Genomic DNA, 25,920 nt, shown 5'->3' on the forward strand with positions numbered 1-25,920 from the left:
TCCTGGAAAACGATAGATAGATAGATAGATAGATAGATAGATAGATAGATAGATAGATAGATAGATAGATAGTAATCTTTAAGCTAAATAATGAAAGTAGAAAGTGGCCCCTGAGCCCATCAGTAGACTTGCAGACTCCCATGCTCGACTTTTCTTCTACCTCAGTTTCTTCACCTTCTCATAGTGTGGCTCATGGAATCTCTCTCAGCACTCCGATGCCTGATAATGTCTGTTTCCCCTTGAGTTCAGAACTCCAGGCTGACAGGCTAGTGCCCTAAGGGTGTTCTGTGTCTCCTCACTTGTGTCATTCCCCAGGAGGGATCTGTGTCTGCCTCTCTGTAACACTTCTTCATTCTTTTTGCTTCAAGATTTTTCTCTTTATCACGACTCTTGAACAGTGTGATTAGGGTAGTGTCATTTTCTTCCTGTTTCTTATGCTTGAGGTCTGCTCATTTTCTTGTATTTATGGGTTTTGGGGTTTCATCACATTTGAAAAATGTTTCGCATGCCCCCTCTTCTGGGGATTGAATTACCTGTGTGTTATACTGCCTAAAGTTGTCCCTGGGGCCACTAATGCTTTGTTTCTCTTTAATTCTCTTTGTGTGCCTTCAGTTCCCACTGCTGTCTTCACACACACACACACACACACACACACACACACACACACACACACACACACCCTTTTCCTCTGCAGACTCTTCTGCTGATAAACCTGTCACGTGCCTTTTTAGTGGTGGAAATGTAAATTCTTTCCGTGTTACCTTTTGTGTGATTTCTGTATCGCTTTGCAGTTTCCATGGGAATTATACCAAACGGCTTCGTCTCACAGAATAGCATATGAGTGAACACTCTGCTCCCACATGTCCTGTCCTGCTCTCCTCAGTTGTTCACGCCTCAGAATTCTGTCTTTATGCGTTTGCATCCTAAGCTTGAGCTAACAATACTTTAAATGTGTTAGTCTCAAGTTATATGAAAACAAAACATGGGATCACAAGACAAAGTTCCAATAATGCTGCTTTTAGACTAATAATGGCTTTTAAAATGTATGTCTGTTCTTTGTGTAGAAAGCAAACCATGGGATCGTAAATCTGCTACAGTCACATAAACTTTTGAATTTGAAGGGATCTTTCTTTTTCCCTTTGAGGGTCTGTGATGTGATGTTCCAGGCTCTTGGAGGTTCTGCTTTACACTATGTAAAGCAGGGCCACCCACGCATCAGGTGAAGGCCAGCGCCGTGTGCCAGGGTCTTCAATTCCCTTAGATTATCAGTGCTGCACCTTGAGGGTGTCTGTCCACACGGCAGAGTGAACTTACTCATATGGAGGTGGCCTTCCTTACAGCAGCGAGACCCTTGTCACATGGAAATAACTAACTAATTCCTCAGAGTGGGGTAACCTTCCTCACAGAGGATGACCTTCTTCACAATGTGTGGCCTTCCTCTTATGGAGGGAGCTTGTCTCACAGTGGGGCATCCTTGTGAACCTAGCTTCATAAGGCCATGACATATTATTTGTCTGTGTTCTTTCAGTGAAAACAAGCTCAGTGGCTAGCTGGGGCTTGAGGAGAGTGGATGCAGACTCTCTTCTCAGGTGATCCACTGGGTGCATATCCAGTGGGGAACTGCTGTTAGACACCATCTGTGGTAATCTGTTCCACAGAGGAACCCACATGGCCTCGTCTGGTTCACGGTGCTTTGGTCGTCCAATGTCATCCTTACATGAGTACCTTAAGGCTCACGTTTCCCCCTCCACCCCCAGTCACCCTGCGGTGTGGGAAGCGGCCAGCAGCCAGTGCTCAGCACTGTAAGGGCACCCATGGCACAGCTTCCTAGCCTTCCACCCACGCTGTGTCTCGGTCTCCAAGGACCAGTCACCATGACTAGCAGGCTGCTAGTCTGCTCTGCTCCTGGAACATGGTGGCCTTGTTTGTGCTGAGGCCTGCACCTCATTGATGTGAGTCATTCCAAGGATGAGCTTGGTACTGTCACCTCCTCATTCCCCAGTGGTAAGCAGTATCCAGGTATAAGAGAGGCTTCTTGAGTCTGAGGTTGGGACCTGCAGTGGGCACACATGTACCACCTTCCTATGAGCTCCAGGTGGGGCTAGTACACAGACCCCACCTGGGATTGGCCAATGGTAAGGGCTGTAGGGGTCAGTCAGCAGTGACCAAGTCAACATGTGGCACTTGAGACTTGTAAGAAATTTGTCCTCCAGATGGCAATAAGGTGTCCCCTTCACTGTCAACCCCAAGTATGTGATCTGTCTCTGGAAGGAAGAGCAGACTTGTCTGTTCTTTGACCATTCTCAATAGGGACCAGTGCAAGAACAACAGACACCCGTGTTTCCTTAAAATGTGCTACCCTTGGGATCCCCAGATAGGCATCTTCACCCCGTGTTTCCTTGTGTTTTTCTTTCTTAGGATAGTCTCTTTGTAGCACATACTGTAAACTGTGGCCCGAGGTCTGGACTATACTGTGCCCATTGAGACATTTCGTCACTGCTGTCTGATGAGCCATCAAGCTGGGCCTCCAGCAGGACTGAGGTGTCAGCAGCTCTCAGGGCTCTCTTGTGCTTTATGGGGTGCAATGTTGTCACCCCACCACAGTCACACTTACCCATGCCCCAGCTTTCATGCAAACAGAAATGAGCCTTATCCCTGGCATGGTAAACAGAGAGGCTGCAGCCCGCCCTTGTGACCCTAGGGCACTGTACCCTGAGGCTTCAGTTCACAGAACAGACCCGGCTGGACAGTCAGCCCTGGTCCACAGATCAAGGAAGTCTGTGCTCCCCCAGGGAACCTTCCGCAGAGGTGCAGCATTCAGAAAAGAGTGGCCCACCTATCCGGAAGGCCAGAAGCACTGCTCACTAGCACTGCCTTCTGCATCATTACTCTATTTTTTATCTGGTACAGGAAAGCCCACGAGGACTACAGTAGGGGGGCTTCTCCCTGTAGAATACAGTTTCTAGTTCCCCAGCAACTGCCTCACTGTATTTGTGTAGAACCCTGGCTAAGTTGAGGTCAATGCCTGAGTCTGGGTGTTTCACTCTTTGCAATTCGTTGTTGTGCAAGCTGATAAAAACTGCAAATCTGAAACAAAAGTGACTTTGCAGGCACTGTTACTTACCAACCTGGGGTGATGTCTTCACCAGTCCTGTACTCATTTGCCAGTGTGTATGTGGCCATGTCCACCCTCCCCCAGTTCTGTGCTTTCCTGCCCTTGCTGGAACATGTGGGAGTTTCCAGGGTAGGAGGCCGTGACAGTCCAGTGCTAGGTGAAGAGCTGCACTGCTCCATCCTTAGACTATTCCTCTGTAAATGGTGTCTCCAGTTGGGACACAGAGTCTCCAAGTCTAAGGCATGTGGGGGTCGACACTGATTCCCAGAATCTGCCCAACAGAGGACAGTGACAAGGGCTGCAGCAGCCCCACGGTGGAGGCAGCAAGCCAAGTGTGTTTCGTTTTCTGGTCCTGTTGGAGTGATGCATCTGGGAGAAAGTAAAGAAAGGGTCTACAACTGAAGAGAGGGATGGATCTGGCAGACAGACAGAGATCTTGCAGTGGCCCTCTGTCTCCTGGCACAGGGCTATAGGGTCACTTTGCTAAGCCAGTTGCTTATTCTGTTGGCAAACAGTTAAAAGAGGGGAGGCGATGCCCCGCACAGAGCTAGGTTGAGGGTGGCCTGAAGCATCCTTAAATGAAAAGCTTGGCTTCTGTCCTGTCCTACTAAGCTGTTTATTTTTCTTGTGATCACATGGATGGTTCAAGTAGCAGGGGCCCAGCGTGGGGTGGAGCGGGGCACTTGTAGGAGCCCAGGCTTTGGGGGAGGGGTCCTTCTGGCAGGGACTCCGCACCTATGAAGACGGGGTGAGTTGACAAGTGGGCTCTTTAAGTGCCCCATTGCCAAGGTAAAATCCCAAAGGGACTGTGCCTAAGAATAAGGGGGTCCCAAACTCTGTCTTCTGAGCATCATTCCAACCCCTTCTCTGTCTCTCTCCACTTCCGGCTCCTGTTTGTTCAGGCCCACTGCAACTGTGACCCTTATCCCCTGACTCCAATTCCCTATGCTCAAGCCCATTTCCTGTGGAACAAGCCCACATAGATCAGTGGGAGCCCCTGAGAGGGCAAAAGGACCCCAGGCCCATGGAGCCTGGCAATGGGTAGGAGACCTGAGGTGGACTGTGAGTACTGGGTGGCAGGCCACAGGAAACTCGGTGAGCCATGAGCCCCCCAGGCAGCTGCCACCCACAGCTCCACTGGTGCTTAGGGGCAGCAGGCTGGTTCTTACATCTTTAGATTCTCCATCTGTTCTCAAGTGTTTAAAGATGTCTCCTTCAACTATAGGTCACACTTTTACCTATAGATAGTGACAAACAAACAAACAAAACCTTGCTTTTGCTTCAAAATAGCCTGCCCACAGAAGTCCTGCAGCCCTGATGGGCTGGGCCAGTTACATACACACAGAGCCAGAGAACAGATGGTTTCTTCATAGCCAGGTAGTACCATCCTAGTCAACCAAGGTTGGTAATTCAGAAGCCCCTTTTGTCCCCACAGACTCAGCCAGTGCCCAACCCGATGGCTTACTACCTGCACAGGTCACCCTGGTGGTTCCATCGCTTTGAGACCCTCAGCAACCACTTCATAGAGCTGCTCGTGCCTTTCTTCCTGTTCCTCGGGCGCCGGATGTGCATTCTTCACGGGGGACTGCAGATCCTTTTCCAGGTAGGCTGTGCCAAGGTGCCACCACTTGGGGTCCCCATGTGTCTACAGAAGACAACAGCCTGCCTCATCATTTATGTGTTAGCACAAGAGCCACGGGGAGAGGTCTCTCCAGCTCCATCTCACCCCCTGCAGGGGTCCTACTGCATCTGGTCCAGGCTAGATTCCAGGGTCCCCTTCCCAGCTTCCATGAACCCGTGGTGGTGCCTGGTTGCCCTCAGGGACACAGACCTTGCTCAGGCACACCTCAGCTCCACACAAACACTCCCTGTATTCTTGAATCCAACCCTAAAATGTTAAGTGTCTTTCTATATGTAGACATCAGTCTACCAGGAATTGGGGCAAGTTGTTTGTTTAAGACAGGGTCTTGCCGTGTAGCCCGGACTGGCCTGGAACTTGTGGTCCTTCTGCCTCTACTTCCTGAGGGCTGATGTTATGGGCGTGTGCCTCTATACCTCACCCCCTTTTGGTTTTTGAATCAGAGTCTCAGTAAGTTGTCCAGACTGCCCTTAAACTTGCGCTCCTCCTTCCTCAACCTCCCCAGCAGCTGGGATGATAGGCCTGTACTACCAGGCCAGGCTCACCTTGAGGTTTTGGTTTTCCATTTTCATGAATGGATGTTGACTGTAGCGGACTGTTTCCCCATCAGTCAGGAGAGGGTCGAAGGATTTTTCCTTTCAATATGTTAATGAGGTGAATTATATTACTGTTGCTCTAGTTGAGCTAGTCTCGTATTCTAGAATAAACTCAGCTTGGTCACGCTGTAGATATTTTAATATATTACCGAGCTAATTTGCCAATGTTTTGTTTTGGATTTTGCATGGTTGTCAGTGAGAGAGACCTGTCTGTAGTTTTCCAGCATAATGTGGGCCTAGTGTTGGTTCCCTGTCTGAGCTCATTGCCCCACACTCAAAAGACTATCCCCTCTCTCTGAAGGGTCCATGGAGCCCCAGGCAGCCTGTTCTCAGAAGCCTGGGCAATGCCGTGTATGCTTCTGAGCAAAGCTTTGAGAGCTTTGCCATGGCCAGGCCTATGGCTATGGGACATCCTCCTCAAGGCAGCTTTGGCAGTCAGCATTTTCCTGGGAATAAATATGTCAGTTTCAGCTGTTTTCAAATTTATTAGCGCAAGGGGAGAGGGGACATCATGTTCTCCTCGGTGCAAATTTTGGATCCGAGAGCCTGTCTCTCCTCATGTCCTTTCTCTCTATTCAGGGCTGTATTTAAATCATGACTGACTGTATGCAGATGTTTGAGTCTCACTGTCACCTTTGCCACAGTGACCTTTGGCTGCTAAGTCACCTTTGACTACTACCTGTTCACTAGCTCTCAATGCTCCAATATGCTGGCTCCTTTTTGTTTTGTATTTTAACAGGGTGCTCTAGCAGCTATGTAGAGATTATAGAAAATTCCTTTGTGCCCACATCTCCCCACTACGAGAACTTCACACTGGTGAGGTGCCAGGTGATGGTGCAGTGATGACCCATAACTAACCAAAGTCCACAAGGCATTCTTTGGGTTTGGACAATGGAGAATGTTTAGGTACCATCACTGTCATACAGACATCTTCCTACCCTGAGAGTCATGGGAGCACTGCTTCATCTTCCCCCACCTTGACCCCTGGCCTTCCGTATTTCCCAAGCATCTTGGATTTGGAACCACACTGTGTTACCTCTCTAGCCAGCTTCTCTCAGTCATGTGTTTAAGACTCCTCCCGATGGCTTAACCACTCATTGCTTCTCAGAGCTGATATCCACACGAATACCTGTTTCCCACACGTCTCCTGGAGGCCACAGACAGTGCCAATCTTGAGATGACAAAAAGATGTACCCTACTGGCCCCCAGTTCTGGACCCCACCCTCCCTGAGATGTAGGACCATCCAGCTGGATTGACCAGACATTGAGGAAGAGCCATAGCCTTAGGTGTGTCTCCATCTTTTGCCCTGGCCCAGGTGTAAGGCTGGAGAGGGTGGTGGGGATGCTCCTAGGCCTGTATGGCCTAGTAAGGAAGTTGGTGCCTAGGCTGGACCTTCCAGGGTAATAATACCCAGAGACTGGGGAGAGTGAGGGCCAAGGCAGGCGCATGTGTCCACACTAAGTACTGGGGGATTTTTGCAGAGACAGGGCTGCCATGATGCTGGGAATAGATGCCTGCAATGCCTCAGCTGCACAGGTACCAGAGACAGATGTCAAGAGTCCTCATTTGGGCATAGCAGATGTCTTGGAATCTTGGGTCTCCTGAGGTTCAGGAGTCTCCTCTTCCTGTGTACAAGATGCTGTACAACAAGCTTTTCCCAACAACCCCCATGTGGGACACTCTAGAAAATGAAGAAGCCTACACCACACCCTCCAAGAGCTGCCAGCAGCCTTGAGCCACTGTTAACTCCTTGTAGTCCTTTCGGAAGCAGCTAGGCATCCCCAGCATTTGCTCTGTCAAGGGGATCCCTGGGCTAGCAGCTCCTACCTGACTTGCCTGGTGGAGTACATGGTACTGGCCACACCATGTCCAGAAGAAAATGGAGATATCCAGGGCTATGGCTTTTCCCCAGGCCTGGTCTGACGTCCCCCAGATCCACCTGAGACTCTTCCTGCCCACCAGGGGTCAGCAGGCATGGCCTTTACCATCCCATGAGCCCCTGCAGAAGGTGTTGGGAGTGACTTTGTGTCCTTTACCATGTAGTGCTATGGCCAGCACACAGCACCCGCCACTCTGTGGCATCCGAGTGCAGCCTGGTGTGGAGCTACACTGTGTCCTGACCCACTGGTTCCTGTGTTCCTTCCTGTGGGCCAGGCAGAGTTTGAGTTCACTCACTTCCTCCCACACTCAGTTTACACAGCTGCTCTGAGGATCCCCACAAGGCCGCGGGATCCACGTGGGAAGGGCCGAAGAGCTCTGAGGGGATGACCCCGGAAGGGGCGGTATGGTCAGCCTCCGCTGCTGAGCTAGGTCAGGACATCCGAGGCCCACCATGGTATCAGTCCCCACCAAGGAACAAGAAGGAGGTGGGATTGGACCTGAGACAGCAGAGAGAAGGCAAGAGAGGGTCTTGGGAGAGGCAGCTTTGAGGTTGATTCCTCTGCTAAGGCCACATGGGGCTACCCAGAAGCCTTGGGAGCACACACATGCCCTCTGTGGAAGGTCCCTGTGACCACATACATGTCCTCTGGAAGGTCCTCTCAAGCGCCTGTCTCCCCTGTGGGAAGCCTGCCTGCAGGCATGTATCCTCGGTGGTAACTGCAAGCCCAGCAGGGACATCCAGAAATCCCCCCTCTTCCTTTTGGGGTCATGTTGCATCTGCCTGGAACATCTGCTATAGCCTCTCTGGGGCTGAATTCCACCAACACACGTTCATCTTTCTCTGCTGTCCCGAGCCTCACCCGCTCCACAGCACAGGGCCATGCTCCAAGCCGGTCATCTGCAGAGCACACTAAGAGTGCGTTGAGGACTCTACCGGCCACGGGTAAACACAGATGGGCTGTGACGAGATTCATTTCCCTCAGAGGGGATGGCTACAGTGACGCTAGAAGGAAAACAAGAAAGATAAGATCCCTTTGGAGCACTTGGACCATGTGCTACATGATGAATTCCAGTCTTATTGAACAAATAGGCTGTGTGGGGACGGGATTCTGAACTGTGTGGGCCAAACTGGCCTGACCCCTGAGCACAGCCACCATCTGTCCACTTGGGCGAAGTGTCACAGGCTCTCCACGGTGCTTTGTTAGAAACAGGATTTCACCTGGTGACAGTTAACCTGCATTATCCCCTTGGCTGGATTTAGGATCCTCTCTAGGGGACACCACTGGGCATGTCTGTGAGGGTGTTTCAGAGAGGATTGTTGAGGGAAGGCCCACCACTCTGAACAGGGGTCATACCATCCCACAGACTAGGGCCCCAGACTGAATGAAATAGGAAGAGGGAGAAAGAGAGCTGAGCACCCATATTCATCTCTCTCAGCTTCCTGACTGCAGGTATAATGTGACCAGGCACCTCAAGTTCCCACCGCCATGCTTTCCCTCCGTGATGAATTGTGTGCCCTCAAACTGTGAGGCAAACCCTTCCCTCCTTAAGTTGCTTTTTCAGGCTTGTTCTCTGGGATTTCCCGTTGAGTGGAGGGAGTTTTGAAAATAGATTCATGCCAGCGGCCCCTACCAACAAGGCCATGAGCTCCAGGGTGGGGCTATGTCATCCAGAGCTCCCGGGGTATGTAACCACGGCTGTCAGGCAGCTGAGTCTGCCATAGGGAACACTGACCCCTGGCTCATGGCCACAGGACAACCTCACCAGACTAGGGATAGACAGACGGCTGCAACAGGTGGACATGTCTTAGCAGAGTGGTCAGCCATAGCCTCACCTCACGGTACTAAGTTGCAACCTCCCTGCTTGGGAGCTAGAGATGATTTGAATGGCCTGAGGAGATGTCTACAGGCAGATAATAGTGACTAATGACAGAACATCTGTCATGTGAGCCATCTGTCTCCAAGAAGGTGCTGACTAGAGCCTTCAAGGCAACAGGTTCCAAAACTACAGCCCAGAGGGATGCCCTGAGACCTCTGCCGAAGCTGGGTGCCGCCTGAGGCCCTTCCTCCAGCAGCATTGAGCAGTTCCTCGAGACACACCAAGAGTTCCAACAGCACTTCTCTACACCTCATTTCCATAAAAATAACCATGCTTGGGAAATGAAGGAATAAAGGCATGCCATCTGCCCCTGAAAGCTAAGTGGAGAGGTTCCTGGTACAGGAGTCAGTACAGTTCACACACTTCCACCATCTACAGGAGAAACCAAAAGGTACACAGATTAGAGGGGAGTGGCAACCCAACCAGTTGCACCATGGGAAGTCTTAGGATCTGCCACCTACAAGTTGGGAACCCAAGAAGACTGGTTGGTAGTCTGGTCCAGTCCAAACTCACGGACCAAGAACCATGGAAGCCAGTAGTCTCCACCCTGGCTTCATCCACAGACCAGGGACCAACACAGAACAGAGCAGGGGAGGTGGGCTGCTCCAGGAGAGGAGCTACATCCTCCTGGACATTTTTGTTCTTTCCAGACCCTCGGTGGGTGGTACCCAGTGCATTGGGCAGGGCAGTCATAACTCTGGCTGGTGTTTCTAATGCTTTCAAACCTTTCTTCTGGAGCTGCATAGACACTCCAGAAGCAGTGCTTCATCAGCCATTCAGATGCATCTCAGCCAGTCAGGCTCCCACATGTGACAATTGTTCTGTTATATCAAAAGTCAGTTCTAAGCTGGGTGTGCAGCACACACCTGTAACCCTGGCACTCTGGAAGCTGGCACGGGAGGGCTGGGAGTTTGTGGACAGCCTGGGCCTAGAGACCCTGTCTCAAAAACAAAAAAAGCTTTGTGTTACAGGCTAATTTTTATATCCATTGTTTTATTATTGTAAAGATTTTTTTGATATGTATTTAAGGGGGTGTGCACATGTATGGGTAGGGTCCACAGAGTCCAGGACAGGCATCGCATCCCCTGGAACTGGAGTGGCAGGGGTTTTAAACCACACAGTGTAGGTGCTGGGGAAAAGTTGGGCCCTTTACAAGAGCAACAAGTTCTCCTTCCTGCTGAGCCATTTCTCTAAGCCCCAAAGACCTAAATTTTAATGTGCATTTCACCTTTTTAGCACTCTGTACCGCCAGATAGCTCCAAACCTACATAGAAATCAGGTTCTGTCTGAAGAACATTTTATTTTGATTTTTAGATCAGGCTGCTGCCTCTCGGGGCTGGGATTAAGTTCATGCCTCACCACCACACCCAACTCTCACCTTTTTTGTTGTATTTATGTATTTGTTTGTTTTTATATCCCAACTGCAGTTTCCCTGCCTTCCTCTCAGTTTCTCCCCCACCCCTCGACATCCCCACTCCAATTCACTCCTCTTCCATTTCTCTTCAGAAAAGGGCAGGCTTCCCATGGATATCAGCCAGCCTTGGTATATCAAGTTGCAGTGACACTAGGCACCTCGTCTTTCTTCTATTAAGACTGGACGAGGCAATCCGGTAGGTGGAAAGGGTCCCAAAAGCAGGCACCAGAGTCAGAGACAGCCCTACTCCCACTGTTAGGAGTCCCCCAAGAAGACCAAGTTATACTACTACAGCATATATGCAAAGGACCTAGGTCAATACTATGCAGGATCCCTGGTTGTTGGTTCAGGCTCTGTGAGCACCTATGAGCCCAGGTTAGTTGATTCTGTGGGTTTTCTTGTGGTGTCCTTGACTCCTCTGGCTCCTACAATCCTTCTTCCCCGTCTTCCACAGGATAACCCCAAGCTTCACCTAATGTTTGGCTGTGGTCTCTGCCGATGTTTTTATCAGTTGGTGAATGAAGCCTCTCTCATGACAGTTGGGCTAGGCACCAGTCTATGAGTATAGCAGAGTATCATTAGGAATCACTTCATTAACTTTTTTTGTCCTAGTCATGTCGGTTCTATCCTAGGTCTCTGGACTATCCTTCCTGTTTCCTGGCCCTCAAGGGTGAGCTCCCTCTCAAGCTGGACCAGTCACTGATTGGCCACTCCCACAATTTGTGCCATCTTGTAGGCAGGACAAATTAAAAGTCGAAGGTTTTGTGACTGGGTTGGTGTCCCAATCCTTCCACTGAAAGTCTTGCCTGAACTTCCAGGAGATGGCCACTTCAGGCTCTGTATCCCCTATTGCTGGGAGTCTTAGCTAGGGCCACCCTCATAGATGCCTGAGTTTCCATTGCACTAGGTTTCTAGCTTTTCCCAGAGATGCGCCCCTGAAGATAGGCTTCATCGTGTAGCTGAGGCTAGCTTGAACTTGCCAGCCCTCCTGCCTCCACTTCCTGAGTTCTGGGGCATGCACCACCACACCCAGCTGCTTGACAGCTTCTTCTGGCTCCTCAGAAAGGTGTCCTTTCCTCGCTTTGTCACACAGCACTCCAGTTGACCGTCTGTCACCTTTGTCCCGGCTCCTGTATATTACTGTCACTCTTGTCCCTGGTTCTGGAAACTGGAACAGGACCTGTGTGGTTTCTCCACGTCTGTCCTGGTTGTGATTCCTGAGCTGCTTTTATCTGTGCATTTATTGTTGTCACCAGCTAGGGGAACTTGCGGGGCTGATTTGTTCACGTTCCCTACTCTAGGACTCCGTTTCTTATGGACTGGATGACATTTTGAATGGAAAACATTGAACATGTGAGAGTGGGCCTGGCAGGCTCCCCAGCTCAGGAACAGAGCTGAGGCTGAGCAGGAGACGGCAGAGCCTCAAGATGCAGCTTTGTGTCTCATCCTGTCCATATGAAATGGAGCCAGTCCCTCGAGTTGGGGACAACAATAAATGCAGATCACAGTACAGAAAGCTACAGGTACAGGTTATGCCTTGGGGGCTAACCTGGGAAATGATGGGCTGGGTGCCTGGGGTGCTGTGGAAGACACCAAGACCTGGGAGCTCTGCGGCTCTGGCAGGGTGGCAAGTTTGCCTGTGATGGCCTTTCTGTGTGTGAGGTACTTGGAAACAATGCGTTTCTCAAGTCTCTGCTGAGGGGAGGGAACAGCATACACCTGGATGTTAGATTCTATAGAAGGTGTCCAGATGGAGCAAGCCACATAGAGACTGAGGGGATGGTGTGGCTAGCCCCTCGGGGTCTCCTCCCAGACTTTTCCTCATGTGTGGATGTTTATTTATGGGAGGCAGTGGGACTGAGGGCACAGAGCTGTGTTGTGCAGTCCAATGCATGAGTGGAAACGAGTTCAGAGTGAGTCCTGCTAACCTATGAGGCCATTCCTGCCATCAAGGATAGATCATGTCACAGTGCAAACACTGTATGCAGGTCTTGATTGCTGCAGCCCTGCAGGAGCAGAGGGTCCATGGGGGTCCACACTGAGACTGTGTGTGCCTCCTTCCAGGTATAAGCAAGTGGGAAAGGGTGAGGCCAGTCCTCAAGACCCTTCCTGCCAAATATGCTGGACCCTGGTGCCATTAAGACACATTTTGATAAGAGCTGGGCTGTGTGTTCTTCACCAGCCACACTGATCCTGGCCTCTGGCCTGCCTTATTCTGCACTGGGCCTGAAAGAGGTGCACTTCATGATCCAGTCAATCTGGGGCCAGAGAAGAGGGGTTGGGACTACTTGGGTTCTTTCGTCCGCCCTCAAGAAGGGACAGACCTATAGGAAGCGCTGTCCAGCTGTCCAGTGAGGTGTTATTCTGCAGACAAGGCCAGCCACAGAGGATAACAGGCAGGGCTGGTGCAGCTTCCAAGGACAGACAGGGATGCTCAGAGGCCTTCCACAGAAACCTAAATGGCCTTCACAGCACCTTAGGGAACCTGAGCCTGCATTCCTCCGTATGAGGGAGGTTGGACTCTGTCTTGTCCCCTTTGTTGCTGCCATAGTCCCAGTAACAATCCACAGCCCAGGGACCACTCCTGATCCTATTGGGGTGGTGGTCAGGAGCTTTCCCAGGTCTTTTTCTCTCCCCTGGGCTCCCAGGCTTGGCCTCTCACATCTCTTCCAGCTCTGAGAAGTCAGAGCTGCCTCCTCTGGGGACTCTTCACCTGATTCCATCTCTTTGCTCCTTGGGTCATAGTAGACCTAAATAGAATCTACCTGTCCAGCTACTACATCATGTCCATCCACAGTGAATATCTAAAAGGGGAGGAAAGTAACTGCCCCTGCATTCATAGAAGTCTTAGATGGGATAGAAAGCACTGGCTGTGACCTGCGAAAATGTAAACCTTCCAGCCACCCAATAAAAAGGCAGGCAGGGCATGAGCTGGGGTATGTAGCCAACAAGGGATGCTAGGAAATGCTTTCGCTCAGCAATGAGGCATCCAAGTGTTCAGGGAGAGAAGAGGGTTAGACAATCATGAACAACACTCAGTACCTCGATCAATGCAGGCTCTCAACCTGAGGCTTCAAGCCAGGGGGAGCACTGTATGTTAATAACATTGAGCCTTCAGCCCCACTTGTGAGAGTATAAAACCCTGCAGCCATCCTGGAAAGTGGTCGGAGAGTCACCGTATGCCTACCTCATGGCTCAGCACAAGTCATGTCCACTGCAAGAGCACAAGCAAGGACTCTGAGGTAGATATTGTCCCTATAGGGTGACCCTCCACAATATCCTAGAAGCCACCCTGTGGCTCTCATTCTGTGAAGCTTGAGAAAGGCCAGTATTATCAGAGTGTGAGGGGTGCTGGCTCTTGGGGTAGGGGTGTCTGGCTAATGTACTTACACAGGTGTAAACCTTGCTGAAAGCCACTGAGCTGTACATAACACAGGCATGTTTTGCCATTTGATCAGTGTTCCCATTCAGTCAGTTTAAAGGTCTGTCGATGACTCCTCGCCAGCTGTCACTGTCTTCCAGGTCTCAAGGACATCCACAGTGCTCACTATCTTCAGCCCTAGGTCACTATGTTGTCTCCCGTTCCTGTTTTGCCTTCTGTGAACTCCACTTCCCCCTGGGTTCTCATGCCTCCACTTCCAGGCTAAGTCTGTACCTCAAGCGCCTACCACTAGCCCTGCCTTAGCCAGAGCTGCCACCATGGTATATCTCAGGAAGCCACCACACAGGGTTCTCAGGCCACCACACAGATAGGTCAAGCTAAACCCCAGCCTTTCCTGGGCTTGCCAACTCCTGTGTAGGTTCCATACCCACCTGTGGAAGGCTCTGATCCTGGCATCTCAGTGGGACCTGCAAATTTAGAGCGGGCCTAGGATCATACCCACGCTGAGAGGATGACAAGAGAGCCTCAGAACCCCTCTGGAGCCTGTGCTGGGCTACTGAAGTGTGGACACCCAACAGAGATACATAGAGGGTAGCAGCCCTGGCTCCCAAGCATACCACAGTGCAAGTGTGCCCCCACAGGTAATCCTCATCATCAGTGGGAACCTGAGCTTCCTGAACTGGCTCACCATCGTGCCCAGCCTTGCTTGTTTCGATGATGCAGCTTTGGGATTCCTGTTTCTCTCAGGACCTCGAGGCCTAAAGTACCAAGTCCTGAAGATACAAAAGGAAGATACACAGGGGGTCCAGCCCAAGCCAAGATACGGTGGGTGAACCAGAACCCCAACTAGCCCCATGACCCTCATACCTAATGTCTCAAGAATATGTAAGAAAGTCAGGTACCCACCAGCTCCACAACAGTCAACAAGAAAAGGGTGGGTACCATAGGTCCTAGGAGGGAACTTCTGCTGCCTAGGGTCCTTTACCAGGCCAGGACCTAGGACAGCTGGCCCTTTAGCCACTTCCAGGGCCCACTGCATGGACAGTCATAGTTCATTCTCCATATTGGCTTCAGGGGGTGCTCTTGGCTCAAACATAAGGGGCTGTGGCTCAGGGCACCTTTCCCAACCCATGGGTTACATGGCCAGCTGGGTATGTCTGTAGGCCTTCTTGAACCTGGAGTGGCAGAACAGTAGCCAAGGGTTCCTGAAGGACTAGCACAGCTTTACTGTGAGATTGGGAGCCTGGCTGATGAGAACCAACCTGTCCCCCACCCCTACCTTTGACTAGGCTGCACGGTGCGGCGAGTGGTCAACTTCTCTCTGGGCATCCTGGTGGCCTGGCTCAGCGTACCCGTGATTATCAACCTACTAAGCTCCAGGCAGGTCATGAACACCTCCTTCAACCCACTCAGGATTGTCAACACCTACGGGGCCTTTGGAAGGTATGGGCCAGGCATCCTGGCTGGGGCACTGGGCTCTGCCCTCCTGTCCATCCTGGGAGGTGTTGGCTCCTAGCATCACCCTCTCAGCTGGGGGAAGGCAGAAACTGTGGATACACTGGCCTTCTTCGTCTCTCCCAGTATCACCAAGGATCGGACTGAGGTGATCCTGCAGGGTACAACCAGCCCTAATGCCAGTGCACCTGACGCTGTGTGGGAGGACTATGAGTTCAAGTGCAAACCTGGTGATCCCTGGAGGCGGCCGTGCCTTATCTCTCCATACCACTACCGCCTGGACTGGCTAATGTGGTTCGCAGCTTTCCAGGTGATGATGTCCCACCATGATGCTCTGACCTGAAGCAAACTCCCTTTTCCCACGGGCAAGCCCTATATGCGTGCTCTTTGCAAAGGGTGCACAGTCTCCCACCAAGAGGGTCACAGAGGAGGCCTCCCATTAGAGGTGCAGCCCACCCAAGGCACTCAACGGGCCCTGCTTTGACCTGGACCTGCTGGGAAAAGGTTCCTGCGGATAGTTCCGCTCCCCCAAGGCCCAGGCCAGTCACAGCTAAGGCCAGGACGAATAGCCAGATAGAAAACACAGCTGAGGGCTGGTTCATGAGTGCATGATCCTCAGGTGAGACCCTCTAAAAGAACAGGAAGCTGATGAGTGAGCCCTCAGAGGAAACCCAATCCTGGCACACCTGACCATGTCATATTCTAGCCAGGCTATGGAGTGCAGGGAAGTAAATGGAGTTCAGAGTGACCAGGCAGGGGCTACACCGGGGCACATGCCAACTCGGGGGGGGGGGGTGGCTGTCCCCATACTCCAACCTTATGAACACTGCCCTTTCAGACCTATGAGCACAACGACTGGATCATCCACCTGGCGGGTAAGCTCCTAGCTGGTGACTCGGAGACCCTGTCCCTGCTCGCCCTCAACCCCTTTGAGGGCAGGGCTCCCCCCAGGTAAGAGTCTTCCTATTCACTTCAGCCTGTGGTCAACGGGCAGTGTCCACTAGTGCCTGAGTTGGGCACCCTGACACAATTCAGTAGCAGCCAGAGACTAGGGGACTAAGCAGTCCTGAACTGGCCCCATCCCTCCCCTGTGTCCTGCCCACCATTGATGCTGACAGAAAACACGTTCCTCCTGTCTCTCCCTGGAGAAGTCTCAGGGCAGCTGCACCTAGAGCTGCCCACAGCTGTCAGGACTGTCAGGAGGGGCGCTGAGGGGCAGTGAGCAGCTGCAAGTGTGGCAGCCCAGGCAAGGGAGCCGGCCAAGTGTCTCCCCACACTGTCTACTGTGGCACTGGGGATGTGGGGACATCCCTACCCAGGGATCAGCAGCCTCACTCCCCCTCCCAGTGCACTCTCCTCTGCCCAGCACCCTGAAGCCACCAGGAGATCTGAACTAGGCACACCCTGAAGTAGATTCACATCCCCAGGTTTGCCAATGGCCAAACATCTCTGACGGAGAGCTGTGTCCTTCCAGCTCTGGAAGGCTTGTCACTGACCATCCTCCTGGCTGCTGTCTTGGGTTTGTGTCCCACCTGCCAGGGATGGGTGGAAGGCCTAGGCTTAGGATGAGGTCTCCTGATTCAGCGGGAGGTTGAAGATGTGGTCAGGTGGGCCTTGAAGAAACAAAGCCTGCAGACAGATCTGTGAAGATGCAAACCTGGCTGCCTCTTGTATGAATCAGTAGTGAGTCAATATTCACTACTAATATATGTGCAAGTTGAAATACAGTAAATGCCACAGAACCATCAGGCTCTGCTTGGTTGCAGAGCTGAATGTGACCTCAGCCTGACCCCACTGCCAGCTGTGATTTTCTGAAATGTGTGGTGATGCTGGAGTCTCCATAGTGGGAGGATGGATCAGACACTGGTGGTGCCTATGAAATAAACACAGGAGCTTTGAACAGTTAGGGGAGGGGCCTAGTGGGGACTCAGGACCCCAGCATCAACCTTCAAATGGTACCAGCTTATCTTGCTTCCTGTCTGCAAAGACAAACCAGCAGCAGAAAGGAGCCGCTCCTGAGACAGGCGCTATGGCAAGCCCATTCTACTCCAGCCAAAGCCACCTAGCAGGAAGAGTCAAGAGCACAGGGACTCCACCCTGAAGGAGGAGAGGCCACTCACTGAGCTGCTATAAGGTCTTGTGGTAACCCAGACACTCACCACAGCAAGCAGTACCAGCCTAGTTTCATGTCATCAGTGGGGACCTTCTGTTGCCACCTTTGCCTGGCAAGGGTGCAAGGTAGAAAGTCCGAACTTCCAGCATGGAGTTCGAAGAAGCCAATGCAACAGAAAGGTTGAATGTGTCTTAGGATCCCGACACCCAAACTGTCAAGAAAAGCTCACCAAGACCCGGAAGACATTGAACAGATCAGAAAAAGACAGTCAGTGGATGACAACAGCTGACCCTCCCCACAGAAATCATGAGACAATTATAAACACAACACTCACAAGAAGAGTCAGCAAAGAAATAGAAGACAGATGGAGAACCGAAGGAGAGCTTCAGAACAGAAAGGCATAGTCCCTGGGGTAAAGCACCGGAGGAGGGGGGTAGAACTGGCATGCCAAGGAGGACTCAGCAGGGACCCAGTGTGGGCAACCAGCTGAGTGCTGAGTAGAGAGTGGGGCCTAGGACTGCAACAAGATCCAAGGTGGGTGTCTGCACCCCAGGGAAAGAGTCCCGCCTGGGGCTGGGAAGGCATTAATGAAGATTTCCCAAAGCTGCCAAAAGACACAGACCTGAAAGGTCAATGAACAAAGGGAACCCCAGATAGTAAATCTTGGAGAGATGCAGACCAATGCACAGTAAACAGTGAAGGGGCTGAGCAGTCAGAGCCAAAGCCACTGAGGGTCAAAGGACACTGAGATCCAGATCTCGTCAATTCAGGGAGGCTGGCTGACCAGAGAGCCCTACAGATCCTCTTTCCCCACCTCCCCAACACTGGAATTACAAGTGTGCACCTCTACACTTGCCTTTTTTTTTTTTTTCCTAATGTGGTTTCTAGGAATCAAACACTATACCTGCTGACCTCTGTCCCCAGTCCTCTAAAAGAATCACAAAATGGGCGGAGGGGGTCAGGGAAGCTAGAGAGATGGCTCAGTGGTTCAGAGCACTTCCTGCCCTTCCAGAAGACCCAAGTTTGATTCCCAGCACCCATATCCAGCAGGTCACAACTGCCTGTGACTCAAGCTCTAGGGAGCCAACACCCGCTTCTGGCCTCCTCAGAAACTGAAGCAGAGACACAGAGGAGCGCTGCTCATGACTTGCTTTTCATCGCTTGCTCAGCTTGCTTTCTTCCATATCCCAGGACCACCTGCTTAAGAGTGGCAGCTCCCACCATGTGCTGAGCTCCCAAATCCATCACCATCAGGAAGATGCCCCACAGACACACCTGTAGGCTGCTCTGATAGAGGCTGTTCTGAAGCTGATGTCCCCTCTTCCCAGGTGACTCTAGTTTGTGTCACACTGATAAAAACTAACCAGCGTAGTCATGTTCTAGAATGTTCTGGGGGTGGTGTCATTCCTCCTCAGTACCCTCACAGACCTGCCAGGGAAAGCACAAGGCCCTGGCTGGATCTTTCCTAACCTCCCAAGCCCAACACTGGGCACCTGAGCCTTGTCCCAGGATCCCACCCCCCCCCAGTACACCACACCCCTTTTGTCTATAAGTGGTGTCCAGGCCCTGCAACCCTACACCTTTGACCTTATCTTGAGAAGAAAATGAAAACAAGAAGGCCAATTCAGAGAAGATGGAGTGATCACACGACAGTGGCTTTCCAAGAGGCTCTGCACTCCTGCCCTCCCCAGCCTTGTGAAATGTAGGGTCAGGACCTCAGATTCAAGAGAAGAGGAACTTTGTGGCCATCTCCAAGGCACAGCCTTAACCAAACCTCTCCATGGCCGCCTGTGGAGTCCAGCATGTGCTCAGCACTACCCAGCCTCACCCCGACTCTGACCACCATCAGGGCTCCTTATCCACTCAGGTTTGCACACCAGAGAAAGGAAGGATGGCAGCTCCACCCAGAACCAATGATGCCTCCAGACCCACACCCAAAAAGACATAGCATGTTCCCCTGGTCCCATCACAATGCTTGCTATGTCCTGTGCACACCCTAGTAGCACAAGTTGGAGAGGGTGAATCATGGAGACAGGGCATCACCTCATCACCTAGGGTCTCCCTCGAGTCCCAGGATAGAGTATATGGCCATCACTGGAGCCCAGATGTGCCTGTTTTACATCCAAGATTTGTAACAGGCTTGGGAACATTTTGACCATGAGGCTGATGGGGCTCCACCCACGGATTTCAGGGACCTAGGCCAGCCTTCTGGGATGTGGGGGCCATGAGGAATCTGGGAGAAGCAAAGAGACCGTAGGCTGACACAATTTCCCCTGCAGGTGGATCCGAGGAGAACACTACCGTTACCGGTTCAGCCTCCCCAGTGGCCAGCACGCTGCCCAGGGCAAGTGGTGGATACGCAAGCGAATTGGCCCCTACTTCCCCCCACTCCAACTTGAGGATTTGAAGGACTACTTTAAGACTCGGGAATGGCCGATGCCGGAACTCCATCTAGACACACCCTGAAATAAAGACCAGAGACTAACTGCCTTTCTACCTGTACTTTCTGCTGTGGCCATGGTCACACACAGTGACCAGGCAGCCCATGGGTCCTGCCAAGAAGAGAATTGGAAAACGTGCTTCCATAACTGTCAGCCTCCTGCCTCTGTCCCCATCACCCCCATGACCTGCATATGGCCACATAGTAGGGTCACATAGGCACACCAGGTCTCTCCTTTAGCTACAGGGTACCAGTGCTTCCTCATCCTCCACCCTCACAGGTACCCACTCACCCTGTCTCCAGTAATACATTGCCACCTACATCCACATCACAGGAGACCACGACAGCCACTTGGGGACTCTCTCCTAGTCTGAACTTTGGTAGCAACCCCATAGTTTGCTGGACCCCGGGGGTTCTCAAATTCCCTGACCTAAAGGCAAGTTCCCACCTAACCCAACCACATGCTCATAGTCAGGCCAGTGGCCAGGTTTCCCTCTAAAGTCCAGTGTGGCAGCACAAAAATCACCATCTCCCTGGGGGAAAGAGGCTAGCCTCAGCCTGGTCCCTCCCCAAGGACCCTTACGCAACACCTGGGCAGACACCCACAGAAACATGAGCTCATGGGTGCCTTGTACACTCTAGTGTAGGAATACATGGAGAGCGTGCATAGAAGCCCTGTCTTCAGTTTGTGGCCGTATCCAAGTCCCACATGGAGAAGTGCAGAGGGCCCAGCAGAGCTGTGTCGGTGGGGGCCTTGGAATGCATGAGACTTCCCTTCACTGCATGGACAGAACTGCCCAGGTTCTCCAGCTACAAGGACAGCAGAGACTCTGAATACTCCCCCATCCCCCTTCTTGCCAAGCATGGTATCTGAAGCCCATGTTGCCCGCCCCTGGGCCACACTGCAGAGGATCCCAGAAGGGACAACAAAAAGGTTCAGCTGAGGAGGCTGGTCGAGGGGGGCACAAGTATGATCTGTACAGAGCACCCCCTCAGCCTGCCTGGGGAGGGGGGTGGCCAACCCAGGTGCAAACAGAGAGCCCGTGTTCCAGCTCCCAAGGAAACAGGGCACCCTGTGTGTGTCAGGGACAGACAAGCCTCAGAGCAATGAGACTGGAGCCAGTAAGTCTGCCATGACCACCACAGGAGTGACTGGCAGCCTGCAGCCTGAGCAGCCCTTCCTGGAGGCGTTCTGTCCATGCCCCAGGCAGTAGACATGGGGGGGGGGACTTTTAGCAGGGACACCAGCTGCTTGGGTAGTCTGGTGATCTGGGAAGTGGCACCTAGGTGCCTACATTGGACCTCACCGCGAGGTTCATGCCCTTACCCAGTTACCAGTACCAAGGTCCCAGGGCTCAGCAGGAAAAGCCTCACATACACACTCCTGGGCATTGGTCCAGCTATGTGCCCCCTCCTTTGCAAGAATCCTGGGGGTGTGGGGGCTGTGGGTCCAACAGAGCTTTTTTAAAAAAAGTATTGAGGCCTGTGCAGAGGACGAGCTGTGAGAGGAAGCCAGGCCCTGGGGCAACCAGAATCCACCAGGGTGCCTCGTGTAGGAGAGACAGGATCTGACAGTCAGACTGCAATCTGGCCAGGTGGGAGCTGGGCCCTGCTGGCTGCAGAATGTCATCTTCACCCAGATGGCAGCCTGAGTCCTGTGCTGCCTCCTGTGTCTGGATTTGTTCATACAGTAGTCACACTGTATGACTTAGGGAGGTTCACCAACGTCTCTTGTTTGATCTTTTGAGACACAGGGTCTCTCTATGCTAACCTTGAACTCAGTGCTAGGATTGAAGGTGTGCACCACCACCCCCAGCTGCATCTTAATCCTTACAGACCAAGGTCAGATACCCCACATGGTATCTGCTGTTGTGGTAAAATGAGGGCACCAGTAGTGCCATTTGAAATGGGGGACATGAGAAGTGGTCACCTGATGACACTGGCACTGTGTGTGGGATTAGGGCCTTGGGCCAGCAGGGACCCAGTAGGAGTCACAGTAGGCAAGCTGGTGTGGCCATCAGTAGGCAGTTTCTTCTCTTGTCAAGCACAGGGCAAGACTTACCACTTTACCACAGAACCTGGTCATCATGGTAGTTGGTGGCCTTGAGGACTCACCAAAGAGACTTGGCAGCGCTGACTGTAGGTGGCCCAGCCCTACTCAAGGAGACTCACCTCAGGGTAGATGGGTCCCGACTGGTGAGTCTGTCATTAGATGTCTACTCGCTAAAGATAACACAGGACCTGAAGCCCTGGTCATGATGGCACTCACAGGTTTCTACATCATACATATACCTCCAAAGATCCCCTTCTGGAAGCTGGGGGTGCCCCTAGCTCCATGAGCAAATTATCCTTATACCCCACTGGGTCACTCCAGCCAGGAGTGACCTAAGGCTATGCCTCGGGAGCCCCACTTCCACCCATGCCTTGGCTGCATCAGGGCCACAGGACCTTTGCACTGGATATACTATGCTCCCTGATCATACTCCAGGTGGAGAGGGGTCTCATCCTCGTCTCTTAGTGCAGCAGGCATGCCATATGGGTCTACTAGGTCAACTGTGACATGCTAAATGACTTGGCCTCCTGCCCCTAGCATACTCTCCATGGAAGAACCTGAGGGAGAAACTTCGATGTGGAGCACTGGGACAGACAGAAAGCTTTGGCCAGGGGGAGGAAGAATGGGGCCGCTGAACAGTACAGTCTCACTAGTGCGTGGTTCCTCACTTCTCTACCCAGATCCTCACTCCAGGGGAGTGGACAGAGCAGCTGGGACTTGAGTCCAGCTTCATTCAGTAGGATGCCCAGAAGCTAAGTTAGAATCAGAGTATCCCCGGCTGCTGGCAACCTGTCGGTGTGTTAGAGTCACCCTACACAGCTTCCAGACACCAGGTATCGGCTAGGAGCTGGGCAGAGGCTCTGAAATGGCAGAGGACAGTTATAGAGGACTCTACCTTCACCTGCTTGCAAACTCAGGACTCCAAGTCACCAGGCGCTGTCTCCCTGAGGTGCCATGTGGGCCTATTGATATAGGCCCTACCTGCCAGCAGCTCAGTGGAACCCACTCCTTCCCTCTCCGTCATCCAGATGAGGTGATGTGCCCTCATTATTTACTGGAGGTAGATCCCCAGTCTCCTGGGTTAGTAAATGTAAGCAAGGAAGCATCCCCATTTACAGTACCATAGGATTCCAAGATGTCTGAAGGAAACCAGCCAAGCAGGTACTGGGCTCAGAAAAAAAAAAAAAAAAAAAAAAAAAAAAAAAAAAAAAAACATAGCATGCTGCTAAAAGGAACTGAAGATAGCAGAGCAGGTGTCAAATCACCTGAAAAATGTCACTGCCTGGATGACAATGCTCCCCATGGTGGTTGAGTCACAATCCTGACACAGTCCCAGTAGTAGAAGCAGGAACCCTAGCTCCAGATTCAGTATAGAACTGCAAATGACAAAATCACTCTTGTGCTGGAAGACAGCTGTCTGTAACATGCCTGCCACACAGTGTGAGTTCAAGCCCCCAGCTTCCCCATGAATGGCAGTCTCCATGGTTGCTTGTCCTAGTCAAACTGCTGAGCTCTGGGTTTAGTGAGAGAACTCTACCTCAAAAAATAAGGTTGGTAGCAATCACTGAAGATAACATCAACCTCTGGCTTCCACATGTACACACACACACACTCTTACACGGAGAATCTTAATAAAAATTTAAATTTGAGACCTCATGCTTGCTGATTTCACAACTTCCTATGAAACACCTATTTTCTTTTCTTTTTTTTTTTTTTCTTTTTTTTTTTTTTTTTTTTTGGTTTTCCAAGTTTTCGAGACAGGGTTTCTCTATGGCTTTAGAGGCTGTCCTGGAACTAGCTCTTGTAGACCAGGCTGGTCTCAAACTCACAGAGACCCGTCTGCCTCTGCCTCCCAAGTGCTGGGATTAAAGGTGTGTGCCAACAATGCCCGGCTTTTTCTTTCTTTTTCTAAAGGAAATATTGTCTATGGCCATATCACCGTGAGCATGACCTATCTCGTCTAATAGGAAATATGCCTTCCTGGAATTTTGTATTTATGTGTGAGGAAAATGTGAGCCGTGCATGCGGGTGCCTACAAAGGCCAGAAGAGAGCATTGGGTCCCCTAGAGCCAGAGTTAAAGGTTGTCAAGATCCACTTGATGGGGTGCTGGAAGCCTGAAAGAGCAGGAAGCACTCTTTGGGGTTTTGTTTTGTTTTGTTTGAGACAGGGTTTCTCTGTGTAGCTTTGGAGGCTGTCCTGGCACTCGCTCTGGAGACCAGACTGGCCTCGAACTCAGAGACCCACCAGCCTCTGCCTCCTGAGTGCTGGGATTAAAGGCGTGCGCCACCAACGCCTGGCTGCAGGAAGCACTCTTAACCACTGAACCATTTCTCTGCCCCAAACCTGTACACAGAGGGCAGTGAGGGAACGAGGCAGCCATCCACATGCAGAGGATGGGAGCTGCTCCCTTTCCTCAAGTCAGGTCTGGCCAAAGGCTGGACCCCAGGACTCACAAGGTAGGAGGAAAGAACTAACTCCCACTATTGCCCTCTGACCTTCACATACATGCCACAGAACACGAGCGCGCGCGCGCACACACACACACACACACAAATAAATTCTAAAATGTAACTTAAAAGAATCAATTCCAGAGGCTGGAGAGGTGACTCGGTGGTTAACAGCACTTGCGGCTCTTGAAGAGGACCCAAATTCAGTTCCCAGCTCCCGTGTGGAAGCTTACCACCCTCTGTAACTCCAGTCCCAGGGGATCCAATTCCCTCTTCTGGCCTCCTCAGGCACCAGACATGCATGTAGATCACTTAACACGTATGCATGCAAAACACTCATACATATAAATTGTTTGTTTTTAAGATGAGCTCTAGAGCAGAGGTATGACTTAGGCAGAGTACTTGCCTGATGTGCGTGAAGCCTCGGGTTCTATCCTCAGTGCTAATGATACGATGATGATGATGATGAAATAAATGAAGCTCCTAAACAAATGAGCTAACACTAAAAGCTCTTAACAGAAACTTCATAACTGGTACCTTGTCCCTTCTTTCCTGAATTCGAGGGTTAGGGCCACATGGTGACATTGCTCAGAGCAGCATCTCCACAGTGATGAATGGCAGGGCAGAGAGGGTGTGAAGTCAGAGCCAGCCATGACCACACATGAGGTCCCTTCTGGCAGGCCTCAAGAAAGACCAGTAACCGGTATACAAGACTGGTTGCTGAGGCAACAAGCAGTGAGCCGGTTGCTGCCCCAGTACTGGAGACCCCATGTCTCCCTAACCACTGTTCTGTCATTAGCCCACATGTCACATGGCCTGCCCAGCCACTTCTGGGGCCACAAAGCATATAGCACGTGGGGTTTCCTCCAGATGGTGGACCTCAGCATTCCATGTCAGGGAAGAGTGCCCAGTGCTGACACCAGGCAAGGTAGTACAGTCAGACCCAAGAGAGGGAAGAGTCCTGTGGGTACCAGGGAAGTGGTCTGCAGACCCTATGCCTCAGGCATTGTCCCTTCAGTCAGTGTCATGGGCCTGGAGCCCAGGCTATCTCACCACCCTCCAGGTATGCTTTGCCTGAGCTGACCCAGTGAGTATGCTCCAGGCTCACTCCTGTGTGTCAGCATCTGCACAGGTAGTAAGTATTCCAGTGTCCAGACAGCAGAGCTTTTATTCCAGTCCTGCTCCCTGGAGGTCTCAGAACTGCCTCAGCATCCTCAGCTGTTGTACAAAACAAGCTTGAGGCTTTCTCAACTGGCAGCTCGTGTGGGTTGGTGCAGGATGACCTGTCCTCTCTCACACAGGTTTGGATGTTGGGTGGTGGCACACTCCTTTAATCCCAGCAGAGGCAGGTGGATCTCTGAGAGTTTGAGGCCAGCCTGCTCTACAGGGTGAGTTCCAGAGAGAAACCCCGTCTCAAAGAAAAACAAAACAAGTTCAGGCCGTAGCAGAACCTGCATCTGGCTAGGGTACCATGTTTCCTGACATAGACATTGTCTCCTTAGGCC

At 51.7% G+C, this 25,920-nt stretch overlaps 1 protein-coding gene across 5 annotated transcripts in view; it reads left to right on the forward strand.

The window, feature by feature from the left end:
- Lmf1 (lipase maturation factor 1) overlaps positions 1-23,618 on the forward strand; it is a 96,199-nt gene extending 72,581 nt beyond the window's left edge. For 4 of the 5 annotated variants that reach the window (XM_027425055.2, XM_027425053.2, XM_035447425.1 and 1 more), the window contains 6 exons: positions 4,551-4,718; positions 14,548-14,731; positions 15,196-15,349; positions 15,488-15,671; positions 16,200-16,312; positions 19,754-19,963. In XM_027425055.2, the coding sequence (XP_027280856.1) occupies positions 4,551-4,718; positions 14,548-14,731; positions 15,196-15,349; positions 15,488-15,671; positions 16,200-16,312; positions 19,754-19,940 (990 nt within the window). In that variant the 3' untranslated portion in view covers positions 19,941-19,963. Of the gene's footprint in view, positions 1-4,550; positions 4,719-14,547; positions 14,732-15,195; positions 15,350-15,487; positions 15,672-16,199; positions 16,313-19,753; positions 19,964-20,556 lie in introns of those variants that run through there. The other variant, XM_027425054.2, reaches the window with a different exon arrangement.
- The last annotated feature ends 2,302 nt before the right edge of the window (positions 23,619-25,920 follow it).

Source organism: Cricetulus griseus, chromosome 7, assembly GCF_003668045.3.
Source record: "Cricetulus griseus strain 17A/GY chromosome 7, alternate assembly CriGri-PICRH-1.0, whole genome shotgun sequence".
Classification (NCBI taxonomy): domain Eukaryota; kingdom Metazoa; phylum Chordata; class Mammalia; order Rodentia; family Cricetidae; genus Cricetulus; species Cricetulus griseus.